General features: G+C 37.8%; 1 protein-coding gene across 7 annotated transcripts in view; it reads right to left on the bottom strand.

Annotated features, from left to right (window-relative positions):
* The window catches only part of EML1 (EMAP like 1), a 125410-nt gene that overhangs the window by 49536 nt on the left and 57553 nt on the right, over nt 1-18321 (bottom strand). For 5 of the 7 annotated variants that reach the window (XM_058844517.1, XM_058844502.1, XM_058844510.1 and 2 more), the window contains exons 2-4: nt 5501-5683; nt 2562-2624; nt 138-270 (exon numbers count right to left, since the gene is read on the bottom strand). In XM_058844517.1, the coding sequence (XP_058700500.1) occupies nt 138-270; nt 2562-2624; nt 5501-5683 (379 nt within the window). The remainder of the gene's footprint in view (nt 1-137; nt 271-2561; nt 2625-5500; nt 5684-18321) is intronic. The other 2 variants (XM_058844524.1, XM_058844531.1) reach the window with 1 other exon arrangement.

Below are 18321 nucleotides of genomic sequence, written 5' to 3'. Positions count from 1 at the left end.
CCATCTCCTCTTCTTTCCGAACTAAATATTTAGACTGCTGCTTTGCAAGTAAGAAAAACTACATATCTAGAAGGTTAAAAGAGGAGCTGTACCATGTTTTCAATTCCATGGTTATAAGGTTTCTCATAGATGCCTACCTTTTTGCTGCTGGTGATACAGTGTCCTTTCTGTTTCCTGATGGAGAAGGTAAAGAGCCACTTGGTTTCTTTGGTAATACAGTTCCATTGTTAACTGTAGTCCTTAAAGGCAGGGTTTGTACCAGTGGTCTTGCTGTAAAACAAGTGTAAGATGAAATCATGACCTCCATTTACTTTTCTGTGTTTTTTCCTCAGCAAAAAACACTAGAATATTTTAAATTTTCCATGTAGTGTGCCATTTTTCAGTCACTATGGCCAAATTCAGCACAGATGAGGGTTTTAACATTGAGGAATTTAAAAATAAATAAATAAATAAATAAATAAATACATAAACTACTACTACTACTACTAATAATAATAATATCAAGTAAAAACTCTGTCCTGGATCAGGGAGCTTAGTGGTAAGAGCTAAAGTAGTTGTCCTCAAAACCAATCCTGCTCTGTCAGAAGAGCATCAGTCTCTTGCCCACCTGGAAAGCATTCAGAGGAGTGCTAGAAATGAAGACAAATTGTCGTTCCAGACACTCCTGCTCTTCAGCCCTCAGTCTTCTTGAAGGTTTTCCACAAGCAAATTATCTATTAAGAAATTTCTACTCCCTGCAAAAGGTCTTTTTTTCAAAGAATGTGAGCTTATGTTTGACAGAAAGGATTTGTACCCTTTATTCAGAAGAAGCTACTGCAATCAGCAGAAGAGTGAAGGTAATAAGCTGGCATTATCTGCCTACATTCTTCTGATCAATTGCTGGCTCAAAAAAAGGATCTACATATCATAGCTGTAATTAAAATTAGAATAACAGAAAAGTCCCATTCAAGTAGTTAGAAGTTAGTTGCAAAAACAGTGTTTAAAACTGCAAGCAATGAGTATCAACACAAAAACTACAGTAGATCATAGCATCGAAACACAGACACAAACATGACTAGTGCTTTCTCTACAGCAGGGAAAAAAGCTTGAATCACTTGAAATTTGACTTTGTACTACATGCCATTGTAGAGGTGCCAAAAGCCTCTGGGTTCAGAGAAAACACCACCTGAGAGAAGACAGCAGTCACAAGTCACTTTAGGAACATAAAATTTCATTGAACTTGGAGAGGATGGCAGGGAGAATACCTATGAACTGTTCTTCAAAAAAGTCTGCCAAGGATAAAAGATCTAAAAGGCTAAACTGAAACAGTACCAATTGTATACAATTATAGGTCATAATGTAACAACATCTTATTGTAGCACTGACAGCAAGCATTTATTGACTTGTTCACCCTAAGTTTTCATATACTGAACAAAAAGACATGAAAAACTGTGCCTTCAGAAGACTGTCAGTAAATATGGTCTACTAGAGGATGCAACTTGCAAGACAAACTTTGTCTTGAAACTTAGAATACACATTACTTGTTATGTACTTGTAATTTATTTGTTCAGAGGAAATTTAGAAAACAAACTATAAGGGAAATACTGAAGGAATGAGGCTTATTTGGCTTAGAAGAGTGAAGCATGACTGGAAAGAAACTCAGCAAGGGAGATAAAAGAAGAAAGTTTTCTCTGTGCTCACTGAGGGTGCCTTCTAGCCCTGACTTCCATGATCTGTTTTAACTGACTAATAATGCTGTCTTTAGAGCTTACACAACACATCTGAAGTTTACTTGGCTTCCCCAGCCTCTATTTGTTTTTTTATTAATGAATTCAGATATCATAATTTTATTTACTTCTCCTTTATTCATTTTTTTGTATATTAAATTATGTTTACAGTTTTGTGCTGGAAGCTCTGCTGCTTGTTTCCTAATTGCTGCCCTGCTGTAATTAATCTATATATAGAAAACTGATTGTGTTGCATTCTACAGAATCACAGGTAACTACACAGTTGAGAATCTGTGGACCTGTCTCCTGGCATGCTTTCTGTAGCTCATAAAACTTTAATGAGCTCTGAGAAGATAAATTAGAACAGCAATTGGAACTAAAAAAATAAATTATTAAAGTATTCCCTTATTTGTAGTTATTTAAAAGGTATGCCTCCTAAAGAGTAGCTGGAGTGAACTAGCTGGAGTTTGTTTACCCTCTTATCCTTATGAAATCGAAACTAGCAGCAGCCAGGAATAAACCCTGCAACTTTTAACAGAAGTTTTGCTTCAGATCCAGCACCAACCCACAACCCACACTTCTGGAAATAGAGATTTAAATGGTCAGCTAGTGTGGAAATCAACACCATTAAACTCTTGCAAAACACACAGAAAAACTGTGCATTATTCAATAAATCCACTGTTTACTTGGGAGCTATTTAGTTTTACTTACAACAGCTGGTTCACACCAGTTGTAACTGGCTTCACAGTCACACAATCCCAAACGTGTCATTGCTGTTAGAAGTCAGTAACACACTGCTATTACTGCTTTGTCAGTAAGGTTTATTTTGGAAGTGCTGGTGCTTCAAGGTCTTACCTGTGGTAGCAGGACTGACAAGTTTATCAGCCTCAGCAGCAGCTTTTTTAATCACACTCTGATCTATGGATTAATAGGGCTGTTAAGTTTACAAACAAACCAATAATTGCAAAAGGAAAGAACAACAAACACAAGTAAAACAAAGGCAGGAAGCCATACTGAAACTCCACCAAGTAGTAGAATTAAAAAAGGAAAAAAACCCCAAACAACTAAACAAAAACTCAAAACACCATTAGGGAAGGAGCTTCACAAATGGACAAGATAAGCCGCTCCCTTTCCATGATGTATGCTGCTTTTAAGCTGCTTAGCTCAAGTTTAGAACAAGAACACAAAGACTGAAAACAAGCTCAAGATTTTTCCATTATAGATTTAAAGTCTGAAACTTGAAATCTTTAAATTAATTTTAAATCTGAAGTACTCAGAAAAATGAAGTCGTTTGTCCCATGAAGATTCTTGTTCCAGACTTTATACAGTTCTGGGGGGATCCTGTTTTTCCAAAAGCACAGACCTCCCCCAACACACACACACACACACTTAATCCCAACCTACTTCATCTATAGATCAAAAGATAACAGCAGCATACAATATGCTTCAAGACCCAGTTTGTATGGACACAGTTTCTGTGACATTCTGTGGGATCAAATTCCACTTTTTAAAATTCCAAATGTGGAATTAGTCATTAAACAATTTAGGAAAAATAACCAGGTTCAGTCCATGCAGTAAAGCATGAGAAGCCACCACTCCAGCTCCTCCCATGGCTAAAAAGGCCCCTCTCCTAAGAGTCTCCATCAGGAGCCTCTAAAATGCTGTTCCAAACTAAAATTAGTCTTATGCTAAGTTATTGCATATAATTTGTCATAAAGTAGTCGTGCCTGCTAAGGAATAATAGGCCATCATGTGAAATATATCACATTTTACAAAACAGCTGGAAAGAAACAAGTGATGAGAATACTTCAGATTCTCTTTCATGTTCATAATTCATGTTTAATAAGGTTGACCATATCCTAAATGATACAGCTGATGTACAGCAAACTGAAAGTTCTTTACGTAAACAGTCACAGTACCGATCTTCTCCAGAAATTCAGTGGGTTTTGTTGGCAAATACCAGGACTCATTCTGGTAATTTGCAATGGAAAAGCAATTGACATTCATAGTCCTCTATATGCATCGTTACAGTAAAACTTCTTACACTGTAATTTCACACACACAAGAACCAGGCATGCCATATATACATTTAAAAAAAACCTCCAAACCACACACACACAAATCCCACAAAGAAGCAAACAAACCAACCCCTACAAAACCAGCCACAAAAGACAGGGGGATAGGCTTACAGCAGCTTTTCTTCAATGTACATTGAACTATGGCTCTAATGGTCTGCCATGGCCAAGAAAACCTCTCCTGATTTAGAGTTCAACTCTGCTCACAGAATCCATGAAAATCTGGTTTGTATTTTGCTAAGTAAAGCCAGCGGGGAAGAAGAACAGATTTGGTTACAACTCAGTAATAATTACTAGATTTTATTTCCTCCATGCATCAGATAATATCTATTTTACAGCCAACGTGAAGCCTCTTAATCCCTTGTAAAAACAGATTTGATGGAACATTTTATCACAGTGGAGCCTATCTTTAGTAACATTTAACTTATCTGATATTTAAATTTTTTTTCTCAATAAAATAGACAAAATAAGGAGATTACAGCAGAAAGGGAAGAGAACATGAAGACAAGACTACAGATTCTTAGTGTCTATTCCATCTGACAGCTAGCATGAGACACAACCAACTCATTATTTGGCTCTGTAATTCTGTCTCTTTCAGCTTTCTTCATCTCCCAGCACAAAACTTTGTAACAAATGTGGCATCTCAGTTCAGCAAATTAAGTAATTCCTACCTCATCTGTTAAATCAATGACTAGGAGTAAATATTTGTTGCTGGGTCACAAATATAAAGGAAGCCCTAACTTTAAAATTTGAAATTCATAAATACGTAAGATAGTTCTTATGCAAAGTAAGGTTTTAATTAATATTAATACATATCAGGACCCCAAAAGAAACAACTTCTTAAAATAGACAACAGAGAACCTGTGAAGTCAGTACTTTTTCCACATCTAGGTTGCTACCACTCTTATTCCTAAGACCCTAAAATAAACTTGAGTGTTTCTCTAAGCTGCACACATGCAGCCTCAGATGCTGCAGCAAATCACATGGGTTGGGTACAAATAAACCTTTACTCCTGTGAAGTGCTGGATGTTCAGGTCCAGCTTTTCTAGAAAAAACCCATTTCTGCAGAGCAGGAGCCACAAGAGAGCACACTGTGGCAAGTGAGCACAGCACAGAATTCTGCCAAGCAGTGACATCTGTCACACCTTGCTGGCTGTGGCTCTGCTGCTCTGGAAGAAAGGCAGCAACCACAGCTCTGCCTTTCTTTTGTAGCTGAGCAGCTGGTGTTGCACCATCTCCTTGGTCATGTCAACTCTGTGCTAACTTAGACCTCTGTCTTATGTCTGTATGATCCATAGATACTTAAAACACTCTAAATTAAATTTTAATTACATTTTACCTGTTTAATTCATTTTTTAGGATAAAAATCCCCCAGCCTATTAGGAGTTTCTCCCACAGAAGACAATGCTTTCCCTAAAGAGTTTATAAAATATCTTGATCAGAAGTAAGGAAGCGGTAGCAATGGTTAAATGTAGATTGTGGATTAAGCATTAAGAAAACGCAAATGCTTTGCTGGCTCATGTAAATTGTAGAAGGCTCACAGATTTAACTATATGGATTTCTATGTGTTCTTTTTAACAGGTTGAATTTCAAATGTATTTTATTTAGTTTGATTTGTTGATTTTGAATATTTCAAGATCTAATGAATAATCTATTTTAATACATATGAACAAGTCATTGTGCTGCGCTATCTATTTTACATCTATCTGAAATGCAAACCTTTGGTAGGTCCTTTCTTGTTCTGCATGGCCTGCTGCTCCTCTGTAATATTCAAGCGTCGGACCACATCAGCAAGGGCAGATTTGAGCAGCTGGATGTCATCTTCCTGCATCTGGACGCGCTGCTCCAGAGAGGCAATGCGATCTGTAACCTCCATACTGCTTGCAGCAGAGGCACTGTCATCTAAACAAAACAGCAGAAAAAAAAATGCATTATCAATAATGGATAGCCACCCAGAAGTACCTTATGCAATTGGCTGCAGGTAAAAACAAAGCTTTTCTCAGACCTGATGACTTCTTGAGGAAGAAAGTTTTTAAGTGACCAAAAGGAAGAGATGGAATTTAAAAATAAATAAAAGATACATACTTAAGTAAGATGTGATGATGAGGTTGGCTTCAGGGCCAGTTGTTAACTGGGCTCCACTGCCAATTATCTGCATGTCAGAACTGCAGTGATCAATCATCACCCTTCACTGTTCTGCTCAACACAACATTCTGACACTGCTGAGCATTCAGGTAGAGAGCTACATTTTCTGATATGCTCACACTCTTCCAGATTTTTGTGTCTCACATAGGTCATAGAGATATATTATAAATACATAGGTAACAGACAGGCTTACACTTTTTCAAGCTACCATTCACAGACTGAAGAACAGACACTGACCCAATCTGCTAACCCCTAGTTTATACCAGCAACTCTGAGAATATTCCCTCTGACTGAAATAAACCCCAAATAAATTCAGAATTACTCAGTTACTATACTCTAAACCTGCAAATTATTAAAAGGGTCATTACTTTGAATACAGTTCACCCATTATTTGGAAGTAACCCATAGAAGCTTCAAGACTGAAACTCCATGATGAGGACTACATGTTCTGTCCACTCAAAACTAGTGATAAGAATATTTTTCCTAAATGAGCACTTTTATTCCTATCATACAGAAACACTGTCTCTTATTACAGTATTAACTTAAGAGCAATAAGAGGAAAGCAATACCAAAAACATCAAAGTGAGTATCAAACAGGGAAATAATGTGTAGTTTTTAAAGTGAATTGCAAAGTTTTATTTAACTAGGCATTGAAATCTAAAAAAAAGTTAGGTACTAACTTATTAGATGATCTTAAGTAATGTTAGCGAAGGATCACAGCTTTCAATTCATGACTTAATAAGTCATGCTGTAGCAAAAATGGATATTTACACTATCTGGAAGCATAATTGACTTCTCTCTCTTCCCAATGCAAGTCTGCAGCCTGTATTTTTTCTATATGTGAAGAAGGTGGTCTTTGTTTTCATTTTTTGTGTTCTTAAGTCTCCTCCATTCCAAACCAGTTTTCCACTTCTTTTGTAAAAGGGCACAATACAAAAGTTAATTGGTTTGTATATAATAATAATAACTCTTATTGAATTTTAAAACAAAGTTAAGTGATAAAAAAAGGAAAACAACTGTTTCTGAATACATCTAAAAGCACATCCAAAAATGTTAATGCATACAAACTTTTAATCATAAGGGTCTAGGAAAAAAATGGCATTTAATTTTTTTTTTTTTTTTTTTCTTTTACAAATCTATTAATCTCCAAACCACTCCAATACAGATTGGTTTTGAAAACTGTTCATCAAGTCAGTTTTGTCTTCCTCATCCCTCACAACCCCAATAGCTATTGTGGTTATCAAAAGCTGAATAAGAAACAGCTCAGAAATTATGTAACAATATTGACAGTCCTTAAATAGCTACAGGCTATTACAGTTTAAAATGCTTGTTAATTCTGCTGTTGGATTTTTTTTTTTTCACAATATCAGCATTAGGATATTATTAGGCTGAATGTAGTGGTACAGTAAGTATCTGGTTCTGAATGAACTAAATCAGAACTCAAGTTCCTGAAAAATGTTAAAAAACTTTCCCATGACAAACCTTTCCAAACTTTGGCCTAATCAAACTTCTGCTCAACACAGAACTGTGTCCTGTAGCTATTACAGGTAATTAGTCCCCAAACTCAGATTAGCAGCTATGCTGGCAGCAGTAAGAGCTGCCTGCAGAACTTAACCTTTCCTCTACAAACAAAAGCCCCACGCTGTTCTAATGACTTTACACTTTAACTCAGCTGGAAATAACATGGATTAGCATACTGGACAATAGGCAACCAAATCAAAAGCTTGATTTAACCAATACAAGCCAAATTCAAACTTCAGCCATTCTGCCAAATTCAATATCATCAGGAATAGTTTTCCTCTGAATTCAGTCAACGAGAAACAGCCAAATCCCAAAAGCAGGGCACTAAAAGAAACCCAGGGGAAAATCAGTTGGTGTTGAAATGATCTACCCTTGCTACAAAAGAAAACATTCTCATTGAAGTATCCATTTCACTAATTTTTAAGTGTGTAGAAGCAGTAATTTTGCCCAGACATTAATCTTCAAGTGGTAAATCATTGGCACTGGTTAATTTACAGTCCTGTAAGAAATCACTCCCACTAATAAGATGTACAGATCTCTCCCTTCTTCCCTCTCCCCTCTGTGTGCCACTGTGACTCTTCCCCTCACACCCTCACTGACCAACAGGCCCCAGAAAACCCTTTCTTGGACACAACATCTGTACCTTCCACTATCATCTTGTAGGGTTCTGATAACATAAGCCTCATTCTTGCTGTAACCTACAGCTTGCTTGGTTTTTATGGTAGTTACCTCACTGGGTGCAGTTCCCTTCCAAGAATGCAGAAAAAAAATAAAATTTTTACCAGCTTTCAGTAAGATTGCAGCTGGAGACAAGGTTGCTTACAATCTAGTACCACTACACTTTACCTCCTCTTTGCATGCATGTACAAGCTAGAAAAGAGGCACAGAATACAATAAGATTACATTTTATGAAGAATCCAAAGTTCAATTATAAAATAAGCATAACCTGTTTGTTATGCAAGTTGAGGATGGAATGTTCTTGCCATTGAGATCATTACATCCCAGTATGTTGAGCAATAAAGTTGCATCTTCAACACAGCCAAAGAAGCAAAATGGTATGGTATTAGAAGAGGAAAAAAACAATGTATAAATTAACAATACAACAGAAATATCACTGCAGATGTCACCTATTCTGGCCACACAAGCAAGAGTGGTATTGTTAGCCTAATTTGTGACCTACCTCTGCAGTGTACCACTCATCCTCACAGCAAAGGACATTTGGAAGGAATATTTCAGCACACATTTGTAATGAAATTTGGAAAGGCATATGCAGGAGACTGCAAATTCAGACATATTGCCTCCAAGTGTTAGATCTCCTTATCAGTCAGTACCACTCCTTGCCCATGGATGGACGCAACAGATATCACAGCACCTACATGGGTAGCATCATTAGGACAGCAGAATCAATCACTGCCCTTACTCATCAATGGGAAGAAAAATGACTTTACAGTGAAATTTATACAACATGTTTTTAGAAACTTGAAGTGAATCACTTTCTACAGTGTTCATTTCTTTTCATCCATTTTAAGGCAAGTCTAAATCATTGTTGCAAACATGTAAATCATAGAATGGTTTTGATTGGAAGGGGCCTTAAAGATTCCTGCCCACCTGCAATGGGCTGGGAGTTAATCTACAGCTCATGAGATAAATGCCACCTACAATGTCCAAAATTAGATAAAACAAGGAGGTATCAATTCAGATTTCTGATTTTTCATTGCAATATGTATTTGTGGTAAAACTTGGAAAAGAGTTTTTCATTTTCGCCTTGCTGAGATTCTACAAGTTTCAAAGGCAGCAAAAAAGGGAACGTACTATATGCCTCCCTAAATTGTCCAACCAGCTAATCCATGATCTCATAGATTGGAAAGATTTCTCATGGCAAACTAAAAGACAATACTGAGTCAGATGATTAATCTGCTTCCAGAGTGTATTCCAGTTTTACAGCAGTTTATTACTTGAGCTTAGCCAAATGTGAAGAAACAGCTGAAGCAAAGCCAACAACAGGACATGTATGCTGTTTACAAGCGTGATTTCAATACTATTTCATTGTATGTAGGCTAAAGCTGAATTACATACTTACAACATTAGTTAGAAAGAAGTCTATTAGATGCATAGTATTTTCTATAGATTTTTACCTTCTAAAAAACCTAAATCTTAACTGTATGTTAATGTGTAATGTGTATGAAATAATTAAAATAAGACTTGCCATTCTCCCCCCAAGAAAAGCTACTGTATTAAACATATTCCACCTTTGACAGACATTAATTTTGAGGATATCTTGTCCAGCTCAGACCACAGCAGTTGACCATGCAGTGGATATATTAGGTACTGATTCTCAAAAAACTGGCAAACAAATCTGAGTTCATTCAATCTACATGGCTTCTTTGGAGCACCAATTAACAGGATAAAACTGTACATGAAGTACTTCCAAAACTGATTGCAACTGTGGTCGCTAGACACTGTTTTCATAATACATTTTAAAAGTATCATCTCAAAGTCTTTGCAGAGTTGTCCTTGTGTTTAGGCATTCTGCAGGACATCAGGAAAGAAAATGCAAGCCTTCCGAGGACAGCAAGTTCCAGCAGTGGTTTTTGACAAAAACTAAAGATAATCCACATGAAGGAAAACATGGCAAGGGATGGCACTGGAAAGGCAGCACCACCCGCACACAGAGCAGCTCTTCTTCTAGGATAAAGACATAGATTGTGTCAGCAAGCCTGAATTGACCTCAACTGATAGGAATATTTTCCATCACTAAGAGATTTCATTAAGTGTATCATGTTCTGCACTTCTTCTGCAATCAGTTGGTACAAGTATCTACATTCCTTGGAAATAGCTATGAACTTCAGGGCTGCTACTCCAGCTTTATGAAACTGCACATGGACAGAAAGGAATTCTCCACCCTCAGCATGCAGCTAACTCTACTGCAGAACACAGCAGCTGCTGAGAAAGCCTTGCCATCAAAGGAAAGTTAAAAACAGTATTTATGAAAAAATAGGCAAACAAAAAACCCCACAATCCTGCAGATTAGCAGATCCATAGCCTGAACTTGACCCAGTATACCAGCAAGTAATTAAGAACACTGAAGATCCTACATTTCCAGAAACATCTTTCCACCCACCCATATAGGCCCATGGTTTTTGTACTTTTTGCAAAGCTGTAAGATGTGGTACACGTCACTCATTTGGCAAGTTCCTCTTCTTCTGCCCACATCATCACTGAGATTTCATGCAAGTAACTGAGATACTTCAACTACTTCCTTCAAGCATCCTGGGAGTAACACTACCATTAAATTTCAAATAACATCTCTGCTTCACCTCTTTTGATACCATATGTTTAGCTTGAAACTCTCAGAGAACAGAAAAACATCCCTCTGTGGCAGGCATCTCCTACACCTTCCAAATCCTGCCCTCCGTTTTTGGTTCATTTCATGCATCTTTGAGTCTGGGCCACAGAAGTCAGGCAGACAAGTTTTTCTGAACTGACAGCAACAGAGAAAAAAAAACACCTGGGAAGAGAGACAATCATCCAACTTCTCTCAGAATGAACACAAGTGATTCACTGTAGCACAGAAGCAGGGGAATGAAACCACAACACTGTTGCCAGGCTTTGAAGCAAGATTGGAAAGTACCAAGTATTCTCCTTGCATCAATTTCTGTGGCAGAATGTCAGCGGTCATTCAGAGACCAGAGTCTCTGTGCAAGGGAACAATGGGAAAATAAAACAGCGGGTTTAGCTTCCTTTGACAACGCCATGCCAAGCTTCTTTGTTTAAAAGATTAGTGTTGACAATATTTTACAGACTAAGTATCTTTCCTTTGCTCACTTTTCTAATGCAAAACACTGCACCATACCTGAAACCCAGCAGCAGCCCTCCAGGCTTGTCTCCTGGGGACAATGACAACACATATGGGCAACAGCTTATCATAAAGTCTGGTACATACTGGACTGGTCTGCCAGATTAGAGCTTTCCACTGTGAGAAGCAAGTGGATTTAAAGCCCCAAATAATGTTATCCTATTTAATCTTGTTATTTTGTGTGGTTAGGGGAAAAAAAACCAGGGAGAATCTTTTAGCTAGAGGTAAAACTGTAAACATTGTTGCTTTACATGAAGTTCTGGAAATCAAAACTTGTTGCCAGCTGAATGCCTAAGCCTCTAACTGGATTTTGCTATAAATGTATATATAATGGGATAAAAGTGCAAGCATCATATATACATTTTGAGATGGAAAGTTTTGATTATGAGGAACAAGGAATCATATCTAATATTTAAACTCAACTACTACAGAAACAATGCTATGCCTATGTATAAGCTTATGTATGTATACACACATACCATTTTTGAACAGGTAGGGCAACTTTTCAGCTCATTCTGTATTCTAATGCATGTTCTTAAGAGTGATTAGCAATGCAAGGAGATGCCCTCGTTGGGTACAATCAGATACATCTTACATTAAGTAATCTGAACAGCCCAGATTAGTTTTTCCATGTCCTCACAAGGTATGTATATGTAGGAGGAAATGGGAAGAAAACTCTATCCCACACACCTGCCCAATGCCCTACTCTGAATGTACTGGCAACCACAGTAGCAGCAAAGTAAAGCATCATCTTGTGAGAACAGATCACTTCTAAACCTTTCTATTAAAAAATAATAATACAAATATTTTTAGTCAACTAATATGGACTACAGATGGTTATGAACAGATGAACAGTATTTTCCCTCCTCTAATATAGCTAGCTATTGCAACCCAGTATTTATTAAATCTTATTACTGTATTTCCCGACACTCACTAAGGGATAACTTGTCCTTTTACAGTTTTACCACTTGAAACTTAAAGACAGAAAATATCATTTCCAAAAATTAGAGGCAGAATTTAAAAGGATAAATCCATAATAGCAATCATCACTCAGAGCCTCACAGCTGGGAGCACTGCATTCATTAACAAAATGGGAGAGAAGAAAATAATCTTAACAGGATATTCTCAGAAAGTTCCTCATGGCTAATTAGTTAGGAGTCACTGCAGCAAAATTATAAGCAGTGCCCTTGACCTGCCTGTAGCTGTCAAGCTATAGCCAGCAGCTTACTGTTTTTTTCCCAAGCAGATGGTAAATGAGCTTCTACTTGGAAATCAACCAGTTAAAAATTATCTTCCCCAATAGTGCTTAAGAAGATGGAAGAAATTTTTGACATATCAATAAATTAGAGGAATTTTACCCAGAAGAGGTCTATCAATGTAAGTGCTTTAACAGTTCAGGGCTACTGTGCTGGCTCTGTTGAGCACAGCAGTCAATAGAAAATGTTTTAGCCAGTCATGATTCCTTCACATTCTGCTGGGATCAGCCCATACCATTGGAAAAAAACCTCAAATCCCAGCATTGCAAACAGAAACCAGAAGAGTAAAAATAATATTCCATAGCATAATATGAATGCAAGGATAGTAGTTTGAAAAGGAAGTGACTCCACAGCACCTGCCTGGAGTTAAGAAGCTGAAGATGCAGCCTAAGAACTTGCTAATAAAGGAACAAGTAGGGTAATTACGGTATCAGGGCAGAATACCTGGGATGTGTTTTACCACCTTATATTCTCAGTGATGTGCTGAGATTGTACCTGTATCACACCCTTAAAACAAGAGAAGAAAAACAGATTGTGGATCATGGGAGAACATCTCCAATGACTCTCCATCTCCATGTCACAGCTATGGCTCAATGTCCAAGTCATCAACAAGAACTAGAAGGAAAGACTGCAAATTCATCACATGATGTAAGCTAAAAAGCCTTCAGCTTTTGTTTAGCACTACTAGACAAAAAGAACCAATTCAGAAGAGATTTACTCCTCCTAAATATACTTTAAACCACATGCAAATAAACACCACACATGAGTTCACAAAAAATGTTCTCCTAGAAACTTTATAGTGTTTAGTTTAGTATCTTTTCACTCCCATAATAAACTGGATGTCTCCATTTGATTCTTCAACTATTCCATATGCATAAAAGCAGAAAGATTTACTTTCACTTGCAGCCAACAGAGATTCAAAAGGCAAGAAAACTGATTTAAAACACCTTTTAAAAGTTACCACTGTTGTCCTGTGGTAATGCATTACAAGCTAACTTCATTTTTTTTCTAGTTTGTTGCGTATTTAAGTTATTTTACAAAAGAAAAGTTGATTCACACTATCAAGAAATCCTAAGATATATCAGTAGGTCATCCATAGTTAAATGCAGCCTGAGTGTTACTTTAGAGACAGGACCATTTAAACACTTGAGAAATTACTTAGGTGAGCATACATTTTGTCATTTTCCTAGTTTACATATTCAATATTGAAATGGCAACTGATCCTCAAATTTACTTGGACCACTAACTTTTTACTTATTTTTTTGTAGTTTATAGTTTCATGAAAATTCTATATAAACATATATATATATATCTTTGTTAAAAGAAATTTAAAATGCTATTAAACTTCAGAAATACATAAGCAATTAAACACTTTTCCATTTAATTACAAATTTACTAAACTGAGACTGCATCAATAGCAAGTAATCCATAGTTATCAATTTGAAATAGTTTTTGTTTTGCCTTATTTCATAAGTATATCCTCTGAGAAATAAGAATTGGAAAATCTCAGCCTCTAATCAATAGCATTTATTTGTAAAATAAATACCACTCCCAAACCTTCTACATTTACATTTCTAAAAGGCTTATCAGCTTTATTAATTGTTTTCTGTAGACTCAAACTAAGGAACACAATACAAAGAGAATAAAACATTCCTCCCGCACCTGCAGAAGGGGCCATTGATGTCTAAAGCAGATTTATCACTTTCACAAACTCTGGGTACTTGTTCTCAGCTAATGGCTTTACTTTCAACAGTGGTCTGACTTTTCTTTAGAACTCTGTACCTTGTGAATATTTTAGTTTCTGAAATTAATGCAGTCTCAGGCTTCATTATAGGTTGTCACAAAGACAAATCACAATCTAAATATTTAAAGGAAAAATTATTTCAAATTTAGAAAACTATTACAACTCTTCTTTTAAAACCTGTCTTGTTCAGTACTGTCTCTCACAGGAATATAGATTTTTTTTCTAGAATGGGCAGTTAAACTAGTGCATGTGAGAAGTGCTTGAATTAACTAGTGATAGCCTTGTTTGGATGGCAGAGGTAAAAAAACATCCAGGATGCCCATAACAGGCTGGAATTTTTCCCACACTGTCCATCTTCATCTTCAGTTAGGATTAAGTCTTCCCTTCATTTAATTCTGACAAATAGAATACAATATAATTATATAATTATTAGTAATATACTTTCTTACTGTAAAATTGTCCCATGACATATTCCCACTCTCCAGCAATAAAATCTTTGCTGACATCAATGCAGAAAGAACAAACTGCCCTTGTCAAGGACTCAAACCCAGCCAGAGACACCACATTTGATCCAGTGTTTGATGTCCTGGTATTAACCAGGAAGAGGACAGCTTTAAGGCTATTTAGGAGAAGGAAGAAAAAAAAAACCCTTTATTTGCTGTCCTTAAATAAAAAATGAATTCAGGTTTATTTCAGGAAACAGAGAAGCACACACAATCTGAAAAATTATTTGGTTAAAAATGTGACTCCTCTAATCAAAGACAATTTTCATTCTTTTTATTTTTAATTGGGTTCCCTAGCATAAGATCATATTCTTATTTCACCACAATAGGGTGCACAGCATTGTCACAGATTTCACCCAGCTGTGCTGCCGTTCCCAGCACGCTGTGCAAGCGTGGTCCTGCTGCCCTGGGAGAACGAGCGAGTTGTATTCTAAGGCTTGCTCCATCCTCCGCAGTACCTGACAATGCTATGACTTGCACACTGACTATTTTTAAAAGAAACTCAGGCTTTCATGGAGGAGGAGACATACATAAACTATTTCATATTTTTCATGTTGGGTGAAAAAAGTTTACAAATACACTTTGATAAACGAATGCAATATTGTCTGTCCCCAGGGCTACGGAGAGCCCTCAGTAAAAGCGACAGAGTCAGCAGATGTCTGGTCCACCCTTGGCTGGGAACAAGCCCCAGGCCAAGGTCCAAGCAGAGCCTGGCTCATGACCGTTCCTCTCCTTCAAGGACTTTGTGGGACTGATTTCCTTCTGGCGGCAGTCAGTGCTTCTCCCGTATGAGTTTTCACCAGAGAGATTAGATGGGCGAAGGCTCTGCAGAGCAAATCCTTTTCCAAAAGCCATCTCCTAATAGCACTGTGCTGAAGGACTAGTGTGAACAAACCCTGCAGAAAGCCTGGCTGATAAGGCTCTTGTAGCCCTGTGATTACTGAGAATCTGAGCTTCAACCTTCCTGATAAGGTGGAGCCTATCAGCAAAGACAAACCTTTAAGGCTAATACAGCCATTCAGCTTTAGGGCAAGAGCTCTCTTACGTTTTCTTAGCTCTGGATGTGGGTGGAACTCACGTAAGTCAGACTTCTGCATGCAAGTGTACAGACACAAGTTAGGTCAAGTACAGCCACTTGAACAAAATGAACTTAGTATTTTAAAGGTACTGTTTAGCAATACAATCTTTACTAACAATTCAAGAAGGAACATTTTTTAAAGCGGTCCTGCATATAGATTAGGGGTCTACAAGTATGTAAAGATTATTGCAGTGATAAGATTTGCCCAAAACAGCAATCAGGTACAGTAAACTTCCTCAACACAGCACAAAACAGTGATTTCCATAGACAGTAAAGTGAGTACCACATTGAATTTGAAAATCACTAGATTTACAAGATGTGGGAAAAAAGTTGAAATTGGTTGGAAAACATTTCTCCCAACTCAAGAGATAGTTCAGAAAACAATATCTGCTCACAGCACATCAATTTTTTAAGTCAGCCATGGCAAACAGGAGATGCCTTTTTCAAAATATCCTTCCTGCAGAGACAGTCAAGATTAAAGCCTAGTACAACACAGCTTTATCACAAAAGTACTTGGTTACATAAAAGCCACAAACTTAATACACAAGCTGATGGTAAGATACACAGATCAGATGGTCACATTTCAAATATTTAACATGACCATTTAGGAAATCCCCCAGAAGCCAGGCTCTTTCCACGGCAGAGAAGTCCAGACCCCAGAGCTACAGCTTCCCTGAGCCAGGACCCGATTCATGACCCCCAGGCTGATTCTTCACCAAAAGCAAGCGTTCAGTATTCGCAAAGCCAAAAGTTGAAAAGAAAGGAAAAATGATCCAGTTGATCAGGAATCCTGTTACACTTAAGCCAACAAGCAACTGCTGTAGCAGTGAGTGCCACTAAACCAAAGGGGTCACACAGTCAAGCAAATCTATCCACACCTGTCCTTTTCTTCCTTTTAGATGGAAAAAAGAGAGCTTCATAGGCTCACTATCAAGTAAAAAAAACCAAACAAAAAACCAAAACAAAACCCAAAGCAAAGAAACAGACAACTTGCTCCTCAAAACAATCTCATGAGAATAAGCCCAATCCCAAATAGTTAACTGAAAACTACGTTTTGAACAGTTATTCACAGAGTGCAATAGTCTCTGCTTCCCTAATCATTAAAAGAAAAATATTTTTTCCTACTGTATTGCAAAGTAGTTCAATACCATACTAGCTCCCCTTGCATGAAAAAGAGGCTTTTGAACTGGACATCAAATTCACTGGTTTCATATTTACTGCATTTCAAAATTACATGAAATATGATTATTGGATTTATCTGATTCCAGGAAAGTCTGTCATCTGAAATGAATGAGGCCTAATTTCTACAAAAATTATGGGGAATGATTAAGTAATTAAAAAATCTCATAGCACATGAATAAAACAGTTTTGTTTTAAGCTTCATTATTCAGCCTTACTTCCCAGAGCTTAAAAAGAAAAGCTTAATAACTTTTTTAATTTTTTCAGAGGTGCTAGAGCTTTCTCCCTGTTTGCCCCATCATCCACAAAACAACCAATGGCAGTGAGAGTGCATTAGCATCCATGGATCTGTACCAAACGATTAAAAACCACCCATTTTGTTTCATGGACAAGTGCTTACAGCAGAAAAAATGCAAGCCTCAAGAATTTTCAAAGCATTTCCTCACAAATTCTGCAAGAGACTACCCTCTCATGGGGCAGGTTCAGGAGTGTTCTTCGCTTCAACCTGCTCAGTGGCTAGTGAGGCACCAGAACAGAGTACTCAGAGAAGCTCCAGATACCCCATTTTCAGAAATGTTCAAGGTCAAGGACAGGACTTTGAGAAACCTGATCTAATGGAAGGTGCCCCCTGTCTCCATCACCAGTAAAATCTACCCAGCCCTACCCGTGCAGCCCTCAGTCAGGGGTGTTCTGTAGGGCTAAAGACCACACAGGCATGGCAAAGGCTGGAGGACATTCAGTTCTGCTGCTGAGACCTGTACACAAAGCCTGATCAACATCAGTGCTGTGAGAGATTACAGCACACTCAGCAGAAACATCTGCTGATTTGGCAGCTCCCATCTGATTTCTGAAGGACTTGGAGCCTAGCAAACAGAACAGAGCAACAGTGCAGTGGGAAAAGGGTCCCCCCAACAGTGCTGAGCCCTCCAGAACTCAGCCTGACCTTCTCTCAGGAAATCAAAAATGGTACTAAAAAATTGCAAAGAAAATAATATCTAAAAACTGCCAGCACAGACCAGGCCCTCACAACTGCCTCTTGACTGCCCACAGACAAGTCCTTGCAATACAGGCAGCTGTTGCTGCTCCCACCTCCATGGAAGAGATTGTCCCATCAAGTCAGTACACACAGGGATACCTTCACATCCAAGCTGCACTCAGGAGCTGTGGTCCCAGGGCACAGGGCGAGTGATGGACACCAGCAGGGACCGGGGAGCTGGCAGCACTGCCAGGCTGGAAGCTCAGGGGGCTTCAGCAGGTG

This window comes from Poecile atricapillus, chromosome 1 (genome assembly GCF_030490865.1).
Source record: "Poecile atricapillus isolate bPoeAtr1 chromosome 1, bPoeAtr1.hap1, whole genome shotgun sequence".
NCBI lineage: Eukaryota > Metazoa > Chordata > Aves > Passeriformes > Paridae > Poecile > Poecile atricapillus.
This window is presented reverse-complemented; position numbering and strand designations above follow the sequence as displayed.